Below are 14,953 nucleotides of genomic sequence, written 5' to 3' on the forward strand. Positions count from 1 at the left end.
TCGGTGCGAGAGGCGTCACCGTGGCTCTATCGGACGCATTTCGATTTCGGACGGGTCACCATTTTAATAGAAGTGCGCGTCCTCATGATAAGGAAATTGGTTGGGCTTTAATCCGGCGATTCAGATGGTTCGCACGCCTGGGAAAATAGTAGCCACGTTTCCTTTAGAGATAAGACCGTGATGCGGAAATACCGAGTTACTTAATTGTGGGTGTGATGCCATTTCAGCAAATTCAAGTTTATTAACTGTCATATAATAATAAAAGTTCTAGTTCTTTGAGAGTTAAGCAATTTTTTAAATATTTTTTGATGATTAAAAAGATGTTAACACGTAAATATTGGTAAATAAAGTTAAAATTCAACTCTACAGCCCCAAGGGAATTTATGGAAAGAATATTACAAAGGTTTAAAAGTGGGTATTTGACACGAAAAAAGTTTCTAGATTGAAAGATATATTTTTTACGGCAGGAATGCCGGCCAGAGTTGACATATTGTATTTTTTCTAATTATTTAAATGACAGCCGTAAAATCCTGTGGAATAATTCTAGTGATTTAATATTCCGATTTAGCGTCTTAAAAAACGGAAAAAATAAAATAATATTCGATTCGGCCTTGAAACCCTGACAAAGGCGTCCGGCTTAAAAACTAAATTTAAATTTCATTGAAAATAATACAAATAAATCAGGACCATCTGTGGAACTAAACCAACCGATTCGGGTGCAGTTGCGCAAGCAAAGGGCCCGTTACACGTAGAATACAAAAAAATAATAACAACACGAAGCAGAGCATAAAGAGTATACTATTCGAGCGAGACAGCTGACAGCTCGGGAGGCGCACGACGCACCGCCCTGGCGTTGTGAAGGGGTAGGGGCTCACCTCAGTTCGGCAGCGGGCGCTCAGTCGCTCATTTCGGGGGCTAACAGCCCCTTCCGGCCGAATTCGCGTGCGGACGGGCAGCCAGTGGCCTGACTCGCCTCGTCCAAGTGGCAGATGGCAGACGGACGCACTCACTCACTCACTCTGCCGGCACCACAGCTACAGCATCACTCGTCTCCGCGCGAGCACAACACACGCTACACAATGAGCTGCGGCTAGGCGCGCCGAGGGCCCCTCGCCGGCAGAGCCCAGCGCCGCGCCGGCCGCGCACGGAACTTCCCAACGCCCCTGCTCCTGCTCAGCGCGGATGCTGCACTCCCTGAGTGCCGCCGCGCCTTGCACTCTTGGGATAGTGCAATGATAAAGCGCAGTTTATCGATTGGCTTCTCTATATTCGGCTCCAGATTTTTAGGGGCTGTGTATTCCAATAAATTTTTATCATCTAGTTAAAATAGTTTAAATTGAAATATCCTCACAGGATACTCATAATCTCATTAGCATATCAATAGGAAATCATTTTGAAGCCTAGAAATTGGCAATTTGTTCGAATCTACTATAGTTTGAAGCCGCTTATAGACGAAAATATGGTTATTTTTATTTGATCGGATTATATTTACGTGATGATTTTGTGTGAAAAGATAAAAATTATACCTTTTTAATTAGCTGAAAATCGAATAGTTGCAGTAGTAACGGATTTTAATTAACTTTTATGCGTCTTCCAGTTAATCCAAAAATTCATTTTATTAATTTTCATTTCTGTTAAGAATTGCAAAGTAGAAGAAAAGATATATACTACCACCGTGGAATATTTTTTAAATAGAATACGATTTTTTGACAGCGAAAAACAGTGGGTGCTACTGACAGGCAAATTTTCAATATCCAATATACAGCGTTGTTAAAACAATTTATAAATGCCAATTTAGAAACGCCTGAATGTGCCCAACATCTAGTACCTGAACCTGAGCACCCAAAAGGGTCAAATCGAGCATGTTCTGAAAGCTCTCGATTTGGCCGACCCAACAGTGTAAAAATATTGAAGGCCCGTTCCTCAAGAATTCACCCTGATTTTCAGGAAAAGGTATTTAATTTTGTCCGGAAAACCTAGCTATTTCGACACTTCTATTGCACCCTTATACAAGATGATTTGTTTTGGAGAAATTAACCAAAATGAGAATAAATCAATAGCAATAATTATTATCCTGCATCTATCCATTAAAACAATTTTTTATAATGGAAAGAAAAAATTATAGCCGTTTTTAAATAGCTCACGCGAGAACGCACCCTTTCTCGTAGTGAGATCTATTCTGAATATAAAGTTGAGCAGCAGCAGCGTCGGGCTGCATTCAAGGGCGGTGGCCGTCGAGCAGTCTGCCAGATGTGGAGCAAGGCGAGCAGACTCACTCGAGGATGCCCCAGATCAATACCCCCTTCGTGTGCACCACTCGGTCGGGCGGTCGGTGCTCTCCTATATATGCGTTTGTTTTGGTCCGGGCTGACTTATTTTGCAAAACAACCGACCCTAACGAGGGGCAAAAATGCAAACACTGCTTCTACTTCCCGAGATTCGATTGTTATTTATTCTTGTTTGTTTGCAATTGAAGGTCGTAGGATTGGAAGTTGCCATTATTTGTCGACGCACCACTGCTTCCGATTTCCTGATTTAATATTCATCATATTTGCGTTGCTTGCAAACAACAGGAAAAGGTTGTGTCTCGAAATCAGCTTTCTTAACGCGGTGAGCAAAAAAATATAGTTAATTTTTTTATTTGCATTGGCCAAAGTTAAAGCTTGCAGAGAAAATTTGTGAAAAGTCCATGTTACCTTAACTTAATTTTGATCTCTTAAAATTTGGATAGAGACATAGTTTTTCCAGGTTTAGGTTTTTAAATTTGCGAGAAAATCGGAGATCCCATTAAATTGTAAAATTTTAATGCAAAATACGTTTGGGTAGATATCTCTTCAATTTTCACTATCCTATAGTAAAGTTTGCGCAGTCGGTTTATTTTTTGTTTATCACGTCGCAAAAGCCGTTGCAAAGGCCGAGTGTGGACCGTGCGAGAGGAGCAACTTTCTAACAAGATCTCTTTCTTTTGGGCGGCCAGAAAGTTTTTGCGCGCGCGGAAGGCCAGCAAAATGCAATTTCATATAGAGTCGATGCGATTTAACCGAGACAACGGTCGTGGCCGTGCAGACTGCTTTTTTATACCCTCGCTGAGGCAATTTGCGATTCTGCTCATGCTTGACCTCTCGCCTCGTGTATGCCCGGCGCAGAGAGCAACACATTACATTCACTGCTCACTTCACGTCCGTCAGGAATGCATTTCGTCGCGCGCGAGGCAACAGATAGATAGCAATGCAGAATGCGGCGCATCGGTATTCAAATAGATATATATTCTAATCTCGCGAATGTGTTAGAAATACTTGGGTCATTGCATCATCTATTTCTCTTTTGCTCCGCGCATGTAGAATTGTTGTTTCGCATTTTCTCGGAATGCGTTTTGTAAGCGAAATGGTGTTTTTAGTCGCGAGGTAGGGGAAAATTTCTAATTTTAATCTTCAAAGTGCTTGAATAAAAAAAATAAACATGGTCTGTCCACCTCAAAACAAATTGGTTGAATTTACTTGACAGCTATAAATGTTATTAGATAGAACATAACTTTAATTCAAATTTTGTTAATTTGAAAAAAAGTAAAAACAAATGATTAGTAAAGCAACAAATTATTACATTTGATTACAAAAATGAAAATTAAAAAAATACCATTTTGGCTTGAAATATATTAGGCAATGTCTGTTTCAAATGTTTAAATTATATGTTTTGCTAAGAGCGTCCAAGTAAAAAAGCACATCGCGAATCGACAATTTGGAAGCCTAATTCATATAAATGGCTTTCCAAACTGACTTGTGCCGATTTGGACCAGCATGTTGTTGTATGCAAACCCCAGATTTATGAAGCTTGATAAACGAGCGATGTCGAACAAAAGAGAAAAATGACACTGCTCTATAAAAAGGCACACCCACCCACGCCGCAATTTATTATCTGAATTGGACATGCGAATTTCTCTTAGGTTGCGAAACCTGCCAAGAAAAATATGGTCTAGACGCTGTTAATTTTGGTGAAAATTCGAAAAATGTTAATATTATAATTTGACAAGGTCCGCTTTTTACTGTTGCCCCTTATAAATTGACGCTCCAATTTAAATATTCTGTATAGCATTGGAGTGGATAGAAAAACCTCATAGAGGAATTTAAACGAGAAAAGTGAAAATTTGGTCGGATCAATTTTATTCGCAAGTGTCGCAGAAGTGTAAAAACTACTGCACTCCCAAGCGGCTGACCTGAGCCGCATCTACCGGCCAACTCGCGAACCTTGCTTAGTCCGAGGAGTAACTTCGTCAATTACCAATACGCGTAAGCGCGCAATTCGCAGTCACATCCGCGTATCGGCTGCAGAGTGGTACTGATTTTCCAGCTTCGAGGGTTGCTAGGCAACACAAATTGGACCTTTTTACGGACTAATTCGGCCAAGACCTGGGCTTCTTTCTCTTCTCCGCGCGATAATTAGATTCCCACTTTCGCGCGCCGGACGGTTGCAAAGTTTTCACCCCGGGCCAGGGTGAATCAGGGAGAAAAGTTTCTTCTTTCCTCTCGCCGCTACTTGTCTTCCTGCTTCGACTGGAGAGCTGAGGCGAAGCAAAGGACGACGAAAACTGCTATTCGTGGCCATTGCATGCATACTCATACATATACTCACTCACACACATATACACGCTCGCTCGATAGAGGAATTAAGAGGTGTGTACTCACCCTTGCTTTCGGGGTTTGCTTTAGGCCGATGGCGGGCTGACTTCTATTGCTCTGCGAAACAAAATTGCACATTGTGAGTTCTCGAATAATCCAGTGAAACTATGCTTTTTACGCAGAAATTGCTGACAATGAGACATTCCCAGATTCCAATTATTTATCCTATCATTATATTATTTTCTTGTCAAAAGTATTTCATGCTTAGATCATTTCAGCCGTTTACAAATGGTTCTTTCAGCTAAATTGTTGTCAATTGGCTCAAGAAACTAAAAAAAACTCACAACTGATACGGAGTTAAGCAAAGTTTAGAGAGGTAATGCTAAAAAAAACAAGTGGACGCTCAACTAACTTCCCCAAAAATATCACACTATTTTTCATATCTTATTAGAACGGTAGCAATTTTGGCAAGCTGGAAAAGTGACTTGGCAACCAATTAATTTTGAAAAAAAAACAACTCATTAGCCGAGAACAGAGGCTAAAATTGTAGATAAAAATGATTTTTCCACTCGTCATTTATTTCGATATTTTAATTAAGACTACGTGCGTACAGAAAATTTAATTTTAATTAGTTCCTGTCTAAAAACTTTTTATTAATCATAAACTAATTACACTGTTTTCAAGTACATTTATTTAATTCTCTGATTCACATGATTCATAAAAATAAACGGAACAGTCCTGTTATCTCTGATTTTTATATAAAAAAATGTTGGTCTTATCGGTGCAGTTGGGAAAGTAAATAAAAAAGCAATTAAATATAAAAACAAACAAATACTTCCGCTGTCGTTGTAAGCAGCATGGTGCGTGAAAAATTTCCGAGGGGGGCACGCTGATTATTCGTGCCTTATTTGCGCGATCGCGTGCAAAAGTGGATTGCACTTTGTACATTTTGCACGAGGCGCCGTCGTGAATTTCTAGTCAGCATTTCAGTCCGGCACCCTTGTTGTCTGGCACGCGCGCACGCAAAAAGTACGAATTTATATTGAGCATGGAGGGTTTAAAATATGAATACGCAATGTAAACAGCACGCAACTCCGTTAATGTGGCAGAAAGAGAAGCTCCATCTCTGTCGTGAAGGGCTATCGAGGTTTCTGATCCACTCGAAGGGAATTTATTCACCAGAATGGAGGTTCATAAGAGGCAATTTACTTTCAGACACGGTCGATTCCATTCTTTTCCCTTTGTTGAGACAGTTTCTTTGTTTTTATGCCTCCGATTTCTCATTCTTAAATAGCGCCAAAGCACGGCACTCACGCTACAACTGGTTTTAATCTCTGATTCTTTTGAGTCTGCTTTCCGCTCTGCGAATCGATTATGAGCCCTTATTGAGTTTTAAATTTAAATTCAATATTATGGAGAAGATTGATAAGCAATGATTAAGACGCTTGGACGTGTACAAAGATCAGAGCATTGAATATTTAATTAATCTCTATTTAAAACTGTTTATTATTTTTTTTACTTCCTCCTACTCAAGAGCGTATCTTTTCATTATTTGATAATCTTTTAACGTGTATATAGGCAAATAACATATCCTTGATGCACATAAAAGAGCTTTTTAGAATCTCAGCAAGTCTACGATAGTTATTTTTTAACTAATTATAATTATTTATTTGCATTTAAAAGGTACAAAAAAATCGTAGCAGTTTTTAACTAACTAAACCCCTCTGTTTGTACAAAACAATTTCCAATTCCAGCTGGTTTTTAAATAATTTAAATTTTAATTGAAATAAAAATTCAATTCAGCAAAATATTTCGCGAAAATTGGACCCAAAGTTGAATTCATTTCAAATTGCGAGCACTGATTGTAAATTGATTGGTCATTTTGCTAAAAGATAAATTTCCTCGCAAACCACACACTTTTGGATATAGATTGCGCCGAGTTGAATCAAAATCAGCTACGAAAATATACGTGGTTTTAAGTCTCATAAAATGTAAAAGTAATCGGCAAAATGTTGGTCTCAGTTTTATTGTTGATTGGTTGTGTCATTTCAGCAATAAAAATTAATCATGTCGTGTGGATTCGGACGAGTTTTGATTGCTTGTCTACTATTTTGAGACTGATTCCTGCAGCAAAATATTTCTTTGTTGATTTAGATGGTTTTTATGCGCCTATTAAAGTGGGTTTCAAGATTGCAAGGAAAAAGTCTTTCAAATTAGAGGCTCTATTGTTGTGATTTACATTGTGCCGAAGTCACAGAAATACCCATTTTCATCTTAGTGATTGGAATATATTCTTGCAACATGTTTGTATCGATCTAACTAGGAACGGAAAAATTCTTTATTTTCGCCATAATTCATAAATTGGTTTATGAGGTCTGAAAAGTGGCATGCAACTGGAATTGTATCAGAATAAATAAAACTGGTCTGGAAAATGAGGTTTCTATAGTTACGACACACTAAAAAAAAATTAAATGCAGTGTTCTATGGACTTTAAGAGAATTTAATTGGTTTTAAGCGATTTAATGGATTTTTTAAATGCATAAAATTGCATCATTTGTGCTAAGTAAAAAACCGTCGATCGTCTGAATATTATAGTCCCGCGGTCATACTTTCAGAACACACTTGTTTGATTTCCCCCAAAAATAAGAATTCATTGCACATTTTATTTTGATTACCCAGATTCCTTAAGTTTCGTGATGTTATGCAATCAGTTTGATAACTGCTGCCGAGATTGAATAAAATCTGTTGCGTATTTAACACACTTCACTCGTGAGATTAAACTGAGGGAGGGCAAAGCGGAAGCATGCGGGTCAAGGATGACGGCGAGAGGTTCGGTGGGAAAAAACGAACCTGGTCCTCATCGAGGTCGGTCTCCGCAAAGTGGACGCGGTGGGGCGGCGGCGGAGGGACGACGGGGGCCGTGGAAGGCCCCGCGAAGGGCTCCGGGGGCGGGAGGCACGGTACAACGGGCGCCGGGACAGGGACGGGCGGCGCCGGTCGGCGCCGCACGTGCTGCGTGGCCACGACCGTGATTGGCGGGAATTCATCTGCGTCCTCGGCGGCCACCCCTGGCCGCGTCGGGGGCAGGTCGGGGGCGGCTCGTCTGGCCTGCTTCTGCCCCACGGTGGCCCCCTTACGCGCTGCTGCTGCTGCTGCGTGCATCCCGGGGGGGCCGGGGCCCCATGCCCCGCCGAGGCGCCACTCGCACACGCCGCGGGCACCGCCGCCGCACTCGCCGCCGCCGTCGGCCCTCAGGGGCAGGTGTCCCACGCCGCGGAACCACACTCTCGCTCGCTGCTACCCGCTGCTGCACCCTTTTCCGTCCTCGCGACGCCACCGTTTGTCGGCCGAGACCAGCAAAGCATGCCTGCGCCTACTGCTGCTGCTGCTGCTGCTTGGGGGCGGGGGCACCCGATCGAAGCTCACCCCTGCGGCGTACGCCACTGCGTGCAAGCACACAGACACGGCGGAGGGGTGGCCGCCCCTGCCGCAGCCGCCGCTTGATTGCCGGACGCGCCGAGAGATGGCCACTTGCCACCCCCAGCTGCCCCTCCAGCACCCCTCGCCCCTTTGACGACCGCCGCCACCGCTGTCGAGTGCACCGCCGTAAACTCGTGGCGGAGCCGATTGTGCCAATTTGCGCCATCGGCGTTTCAATTTGCCGATATCAAACGCGCTTTTGTGCCAATCCTCCCCGCAAAAGTGTTTTCAAGTGGCGTGGTATGTGATAGTGATCTCGTGTTTTTGTTTATATCTGCGTTCACCGATATGGAAAAAGTTTTCACGTTCGTTCCAGATGAAAATGACTTTTCAATGGATGAAAATCGTTTTCATTCATACCTTTGGCAGTCAGTTAAAATGTGGCTAAAAAGTAACACAGTTCAAAAGCTGTGTATATAATTCTTTTCAATATTTTATACGAGAATGAAGGAGCATAACTTTACGTTTTATAAAAGCAAATAATTTTTGCGAACGAAATAATTACATGCGAAAAGGAACCATGAGGAGTTAATTTACAATGTAGAATTTACATTGTTTACTCCACAGCCACTCTTCCATCAAATCTTCGTCATGAAACAGCAGCTACAGAATTTTGTCGTACTATAAAGATGTCGGGGCCGGAATATCTGCTGTACATTGTAAGAGCGTGTGATATTTTTTTCTTTTATTCGACTTATTAGCCTTCCAATCTTATTAATCTGGCTATGGGAGTAACCACTGTAAAATTAAATCAACTATATATTGCACAAATATACGATTTATCTGAGCAGCAAAAAAATAGGATTTGGATTTAGGATGATGGCTATAAACTTGAAGATAGAGAAATGATTTCACACGTTCTATTCACTGAATGTTACAGCAGATTTAGCCCCTTTGGCCTTGGATCAGCGTTTCTCAAACTACAAAACAAAATCCACACAGAAGAGGACAATGAAATACGATCAACTGCGCTCTTGAAAAGGACTAACTTTTGAGAAAACCTCGCCGCCATCATCCTCCCTACGATCCAACTCATTCAAACAAAGATTCAAAAACTATCAATAAAGAAATTCAGTCAATAATTCCAAAGAAAGTCCGTTTCCTAATACAAATAAACTTAAACAGAATAAGTCCCGGAAACGTTCGTTTCGAAATCAGATTAGGCAGATTGTCTGCCACTTGAGTTGAGTGTTCCACGGAATAATGCGCTCTATTGAATTCGTCCCTGCCGAATTAATCAAGACGCATTTCTGCTCGCTATTCGACTCACGCACGCTGTGTTTCGAGTCAATCGAGCCGACGCGTAATTCAATTACCCCAAGTTACTCGCTCGTTCGCTCGCGACGCCAAACCAAACAGACGTCTAGCCGGCAACCTGAGCGACAAAGCAGCCGCACCGGTTGCATACGCCACTCGAGAACAAGGCGCTCGACGAGAAAATCGCGACTCACGTGAGCCGTGCGCCTGATTACTCTTCGCGACTGTTTGCTTCTCTTTAAACCCCTCCACGCCGACTTAAAGCGAATTATTACCGGCTTGTACAGACAGAAACTGACGATGCGGTTTGGACTTCCCATTGAAAGCCCTTTAAATATTACATAAAAAGCAAAATTTCGCAGGTGAAACTGTCAGTGAAGCAGGTTTTACATTTAGAGATGTTTACTTTTGGTATAATCTCATTATATGTACACACCTTTTCAGCCTGTGATGTGACTATGAATATAATTTCTTAGATTGTTTCCACTATCTGACCTTATTTGTTGAATGCGATTTATAAGTAAGCAACATATTAACAACGGAAGACGAAAAAAAAGTGTTTTAGTCATATTATGTATTGCTAAGGAGAGATGAGTACGTTTAAATTTTTTAAAGAAAGACGCAAAAGCCATCTCAAATATATACTTACTTGGCATTAAAGGCAGTTTTAAAATTATAAAATTAATATTAATCAACTAAAAAGTATTTACTTGTTTATTTATTAAAAGAAACAAATTTATGATTATGTTTTATAAAGTAAAAATAACTTAACAGTTAAAAAAGAGTTTTAGTTGCGTTACATGAAATATAATTTTGATAATTTTGCTTTTGAATAAGGGGCGGCTGACAAAATGTTCACTCGGTTATGTTAACGTATCAAACTGTGTTGGCAGCGCAAGAAAAATGGTCAGAGCATCTTAACACGCCAAAAAAGCAGCGCATCATCAATCGCAGAGTGATAATCGCGAGAGTGGTGTGCCAAGAAGTGTTTATTTTTTATTTTTGCGATGATTCACATTCGCGCAATAATCTCGCGCGATGCAGCTGGTGATTACTCAAAGTCGCCAATATTATTACGCTTTTCTTCTTCGCACGCCGACGGAAAGAGCGGCGCGACCAAGGTTATGTAAACCGATCATACGTGAACATAATTATGCCCGAGTCGTAAATCACGCCTCCGCGCATTTGCTGCCAAATTCGAAACCGATCTGCTGTTGTGGGTGAGTGAGTTTTCGCCTTGCATCCAGACCAAACGTCCGTCGGGGTCAAACCAGCGACGAGTGAAAAAGTGAAAAGTGACAGCGCCCACGTCAGACAGTTCTGCGCTCGTGCGGGTCAATTCGAGCCACAGAGTGAAACAAAAAAACTGCTTTAACTCGGCATGTGGGCTTCAAATTCAATTTTCTCCGAACTGGGTTCGTTTCTATGGCAATGCCATATCATGATTTACGTAGGGGAGAAAGGAACCGTAAAATTAAATCGCGGCGAAAGGTCTTTTGTCTCTCCTACATCAATAAAAGGTTTGTTTTGGTGATATGTGTTTTCTCGTTTTACCGACTCATTTCATTAAAGCAGTTAAGTGTGGAAACCCTTGTGAAGCCATCCGACAACATAATTAGATAAGGCTACATTATCTAGAGAAGCGACCTGCGGAAGGTCAAAGGTCAGACTCACCTTTCCTGACCCTCTGGTGTTGGAGCACCTGAGGACCCCGATGGCGTGCTGTCTGTACTCCTTCTCCAGCTGCTCGTGCTGTCCCTGGATCCGCCTGAGAAACAAGAGAAGAACAGTCTGATGAGTGAATATTTGCATGCAAAGGTGAAAATCAATCACGCTTGCAGGAAGCTGCGTGTAAATTATAGTAAAACAGATTCGCTTACGAAATTGCGAGGATGAGTTCGTGTTTCTGCTGCTCCTTGGCCTTGATCGAGCCACCTTCTGCGAGTGCGGCCTGCAACTCGCGCTGCAACACGCTCAACTTGCGTCTCTCCGCCTCCAACAGTAGACTGGTCACCTACAAAATGATTAAAAATATTTAAATAACTTGATATATATATATATATATATATATATATATATATATATATATATATATTAATCATGTAAAAGTGTACGCTCGATATATCCATAATTTTGAAATATTTTGGCCATTTTTTAGTTGAGAGGATATTTTAACACACCACTCAGGCTGGGAATTTAAAGTCTTACCCTCCTTTGAGGTGCACGACAGTTACCTTTTTTAATTCAAACATTCTTATTGGATTCAATTGCCCAGCATCGCATAGCACTAATTTTAATAGCCTCTTTGCTATATTTAAAATTGTTTAAAAAGTCAAATAACGTCTAAATTCTTTACGAAAATAAAGAAAATTATCACTTCCATTTTAAATAATATAATTGTGTTACTCGCGCTTGCAACAATGTAAGGTAATTCAAAATAACACAATTAAAACCATACGAGAAATTAAAAGAACAGATCCTGAAAGCGCGGGAATTAACCATAAAAAATGATGCATTATTATTTCAATACAGTCCAGACCATTTTGGGAACTGGTTCAGATTCACTCACCAACTGGGTGCATGTATCCCTGAGGCGTGAGTCTCCTTCTTTTTAATAACTATATAGACTGGGATTTTAAGCAGGCAGCTTGCATTGGACAAAAATGCCTTCGGCATTCTATTCTAATAATTTCTCACATAGTAAAAATTGTTGCAGGAATAGTACAGATAATTTAAAGGAAAACACAGACCCCAGATTGAATGGATTTCAATTCTATTCAACCAAAAATTCAATGCAATGACTAAAAACGCGTCGGGTAAAACGTTTTAAATGTTATTTTGAGTGCTATCATGGGTATTCTGCCAATAGTTGATTTTTTTCAGGTGGATTCAGACCTCCAAAAAGCACGTTTCTTTTGAAACTTTGTTCTAAAAATTAAATATTTAAGCATATTAAATCGTGTTTCGTTATTAATTCAAAGAACGAGTTCATTTCAAATACCTTGTGGTTATTAAGTTAACTTTTTTAACAATTTCGTGTATGCGTTGCACAGATTTTTTTTGCAAATTTTCATTATCTTCTGTTGACCGTTAAAAACAGTTGCCCATTTTAACAGAACTTCAGGACAAATTTCAGGGGTTCAAGTCATATTCCCAACTCTAATTTATTTTCATCGTGCGCGAAAAATTCCCAATTTAATGGCAAAAGTGCACAAAGTTGCAATACCCCCTGAAAAATGTGTGATTTTATTTGTGGCTTTAAAGACTTACTCGTCGAAAAGAACCACCTACTCATCGAATTCCTGGAGGTGGAAAAATAAAATGAGTCAATCAAATGTCTACAAACACGGTCGTTTGATTCAAAGGAATGTTTCGGTTTATTTTAATTTCCATAACGAGGTAGATGCGACAGGCGTGTCTTATAAGGTCGTGCCTGTTTACTATACAGAACGGTTTCTAATTTTGATCAACCAACGCAGGGGTGTCAAAAACCTTTTTTAGATATTTAAAAGCTAGTTCTGAATAAATTTACCATTATTTGCAGAGCATTCAAAGAATTTATAACGTTAACGGAATAACATATAGAATCAATTAAATTGCACATGACTATGTACCTTGGCTTAACGAATTGTAATACAAAGTAACATAATTTACTGACTCTGCTGATTCTAATTATTTTAGTATTTATTATATAAATGTAAATAAGAATATCAACAAATCAAACTATGTTGAGATGTATGAGTCATCAAATTAATTAAAACTCTCAATGAAAATCGAACCAGCCCGTTGGCTCGCATTGTTAAGGCACTCTCAGGAGTGTCAAAGCAATGTGAGGTATTTGAGCAGTTCGGAGATCTAATACTGGCTACCCAATGTCAGAGATGGCAAAAAGTGGTTAGTTTAGTGACTCGAATTGCTCAAATTGCTCGACGGGCTGGGAGGCGCACCGGCGCCGACTCGCTACTTGCTGGTTTGCACCTTTCCAGCATGCGTGATTTGGCTTCACGGGACAAATGTCTAGCGTTTCAATGCAGTCCTCGGTGCAGAGGCAAGTGGCCCTTCAGTGGGCTGGGTCCCTGTGCGGCCTGGTGCGCCCATGTTATCCGTTCGCGGTGTTATTGGGACCCGGGTTTCAGCATTCGTGCTAGTGCAGTGCGCGCCCTTCCCGGTCCTCGGACGGACAAGGATAAAAAGAGCAAAAAAAAAAAAAAAAAGAAAATGAAGCTTGTATGTCAGTTGGAGGATTATTATTCATTCCATTTTAAATGAGTTGAGTGCAGTCATGTCAACAAGTTCAATTTTAATTTACTGCACTCTAAGCACATATTATGAATAGGAAACGGAGGTGCAGCGTAGTTATCAAAAGGTTGAAAACCGCATTTAGCCAGAAGCCCACGTCAAAAGGCGCCTGCTTTTTTATAAAAAGAACGGGATTGAATAAAAAAAACCAAAGCCCACACGCAGCAATCCACTCGTTCGTTTATTATTGCAATTTTTCACGTCAATTCAGACAGAGCAGAATGAAAGGCAACGCAATCAACGTCGCTGCAGCCCCGCAACTCGTCGAATGAGTTGTTTAATAAATGAAAAGGCACGCGGGCGGCCGATCGAATATTGGAAGGAATTGCCGTTCAACGCTGGCTGATAAATAATATTATGAAAACAATCGGCCCGAGCGCGCGCGTGACTAATCGGAAAGTGCACCGCGAGAGTTTTAATTGCGCACGCCGGTGCGGAGGTTACACAAACATAAATTCGAATCAGATAAGCGCGACCGAGGGCGGTGCACACGTACGTCTCTCTCGCTCTCTTCTCTCTGCCTTCGCTCCAGCATCGTCGCGGGGAACGAGAGAGAAAGAAAGATGTGGGTGCCGCAGGAATGCAGCTGCCACCGCAGGGAAGCGAGCCAGACGCGGTAATGAAATGGGAAATTATTTATGTGGGATGTCGCGCTGGCACGAGAGAGTCGAGCGAGCGAGTGCGGCCTTTGAAGGCTCTGAAGGCTCGTCCCTCGAGATCGGCACAACAATCTACCCTCTCTGAGCAGCTTATGACCTGGAAAATGCCCTATTAGAATAGGCTCCTCTGCGTGCTCGCTTTTTGAATAAAATGCTAGCTGTGTTGTTGGTTGAGTATCTTCTCTCAATTGGTATGCAAAGCCGATTTCGTGACGTCACAATTGTTGCAAAAAATCGCACTATAACAGTGAGCAGTGATCAACTGACCTCAATTCCATAGATGGACCAGACAGTGTGATTCAAAGTGATTGAAATTGCAATGCAAAATAAGTTGATTGAGTTTGTTCTGGGACTTTTAGATTGACACTAAACTTTTGTTGTTAAACAAGAACAAGTTCTAAACGGGAGGGAAATATCATGAAACTGTCAACATTTTTAATATTTGCATTTTCACTGTCGATCTTTGGACTGCTATATAGGCGCATAAATATATGAGCCTATTTTCTTTAGGAAAATATACTTTCTCTTTAAAGTAAAACGTTAGAGTGCTAAATTCTAAATTGGAAATTATTCGATATCAAAGAAAAGAAATTTTAAACAATCTTACAAGTCAAATTAAAAAAAATGGTTTTTCAAGCAAAGATG

General features: G+C 40.8%; 1 protein-coding gene across 4 annotated transcripts in view; it reads right to left on the minus strand.

Moving 5' to 3' along the window:
• The window catches only part of LOC135945218 (ras-GEF domain-containing family member 1B-like), a 72,550-nt gene that overhangs the window by 19,748 nt on the left and 37,849 nt on the right, over nucleotides 1-14,953 (minus strand). For 2 of the 4 annotated variants that reach the window (XM_065492744.1, XM_065492745.1), the window contains exon 1: nucleotides 876-1,090. Coding sequence is in view for 2 of the 4 variants with exons in the window: in XM_065492747.1 (XP_065348819.1) it covers nucleotides 4,680-4,730; nucleotides 7,464-7,775 (363 nt within the window). In the remaining 2 variants the exon portion in view is untranslated. Of the gene's footprint in view, nucleotides 1-875; nucleotides 1,091-4,679; nucleotides 4,731-7,463; nucleotides 8,002-11,024; nucleotides 11,119-11,230; nucleotides 11,365-14,953 lie in introns of those variants that run through there. The other 2 variants (XM_065492746.1, XM_065492747.1) reach the window with 2 other exon arrangements.

This window comes from Cloeon dipterum, chromosome X (genome assembly GCF_949628265.1).
Source record: "Cloeon dipterum chromosome X, ieCloDipt1.1, whole genome shotgun sequence".
NCBI lineage: Eukaryota > Metazoa > Arthropoda > Insecta > Ephemeroptera > Baetidae > Cloeon > Cloeon dipterum.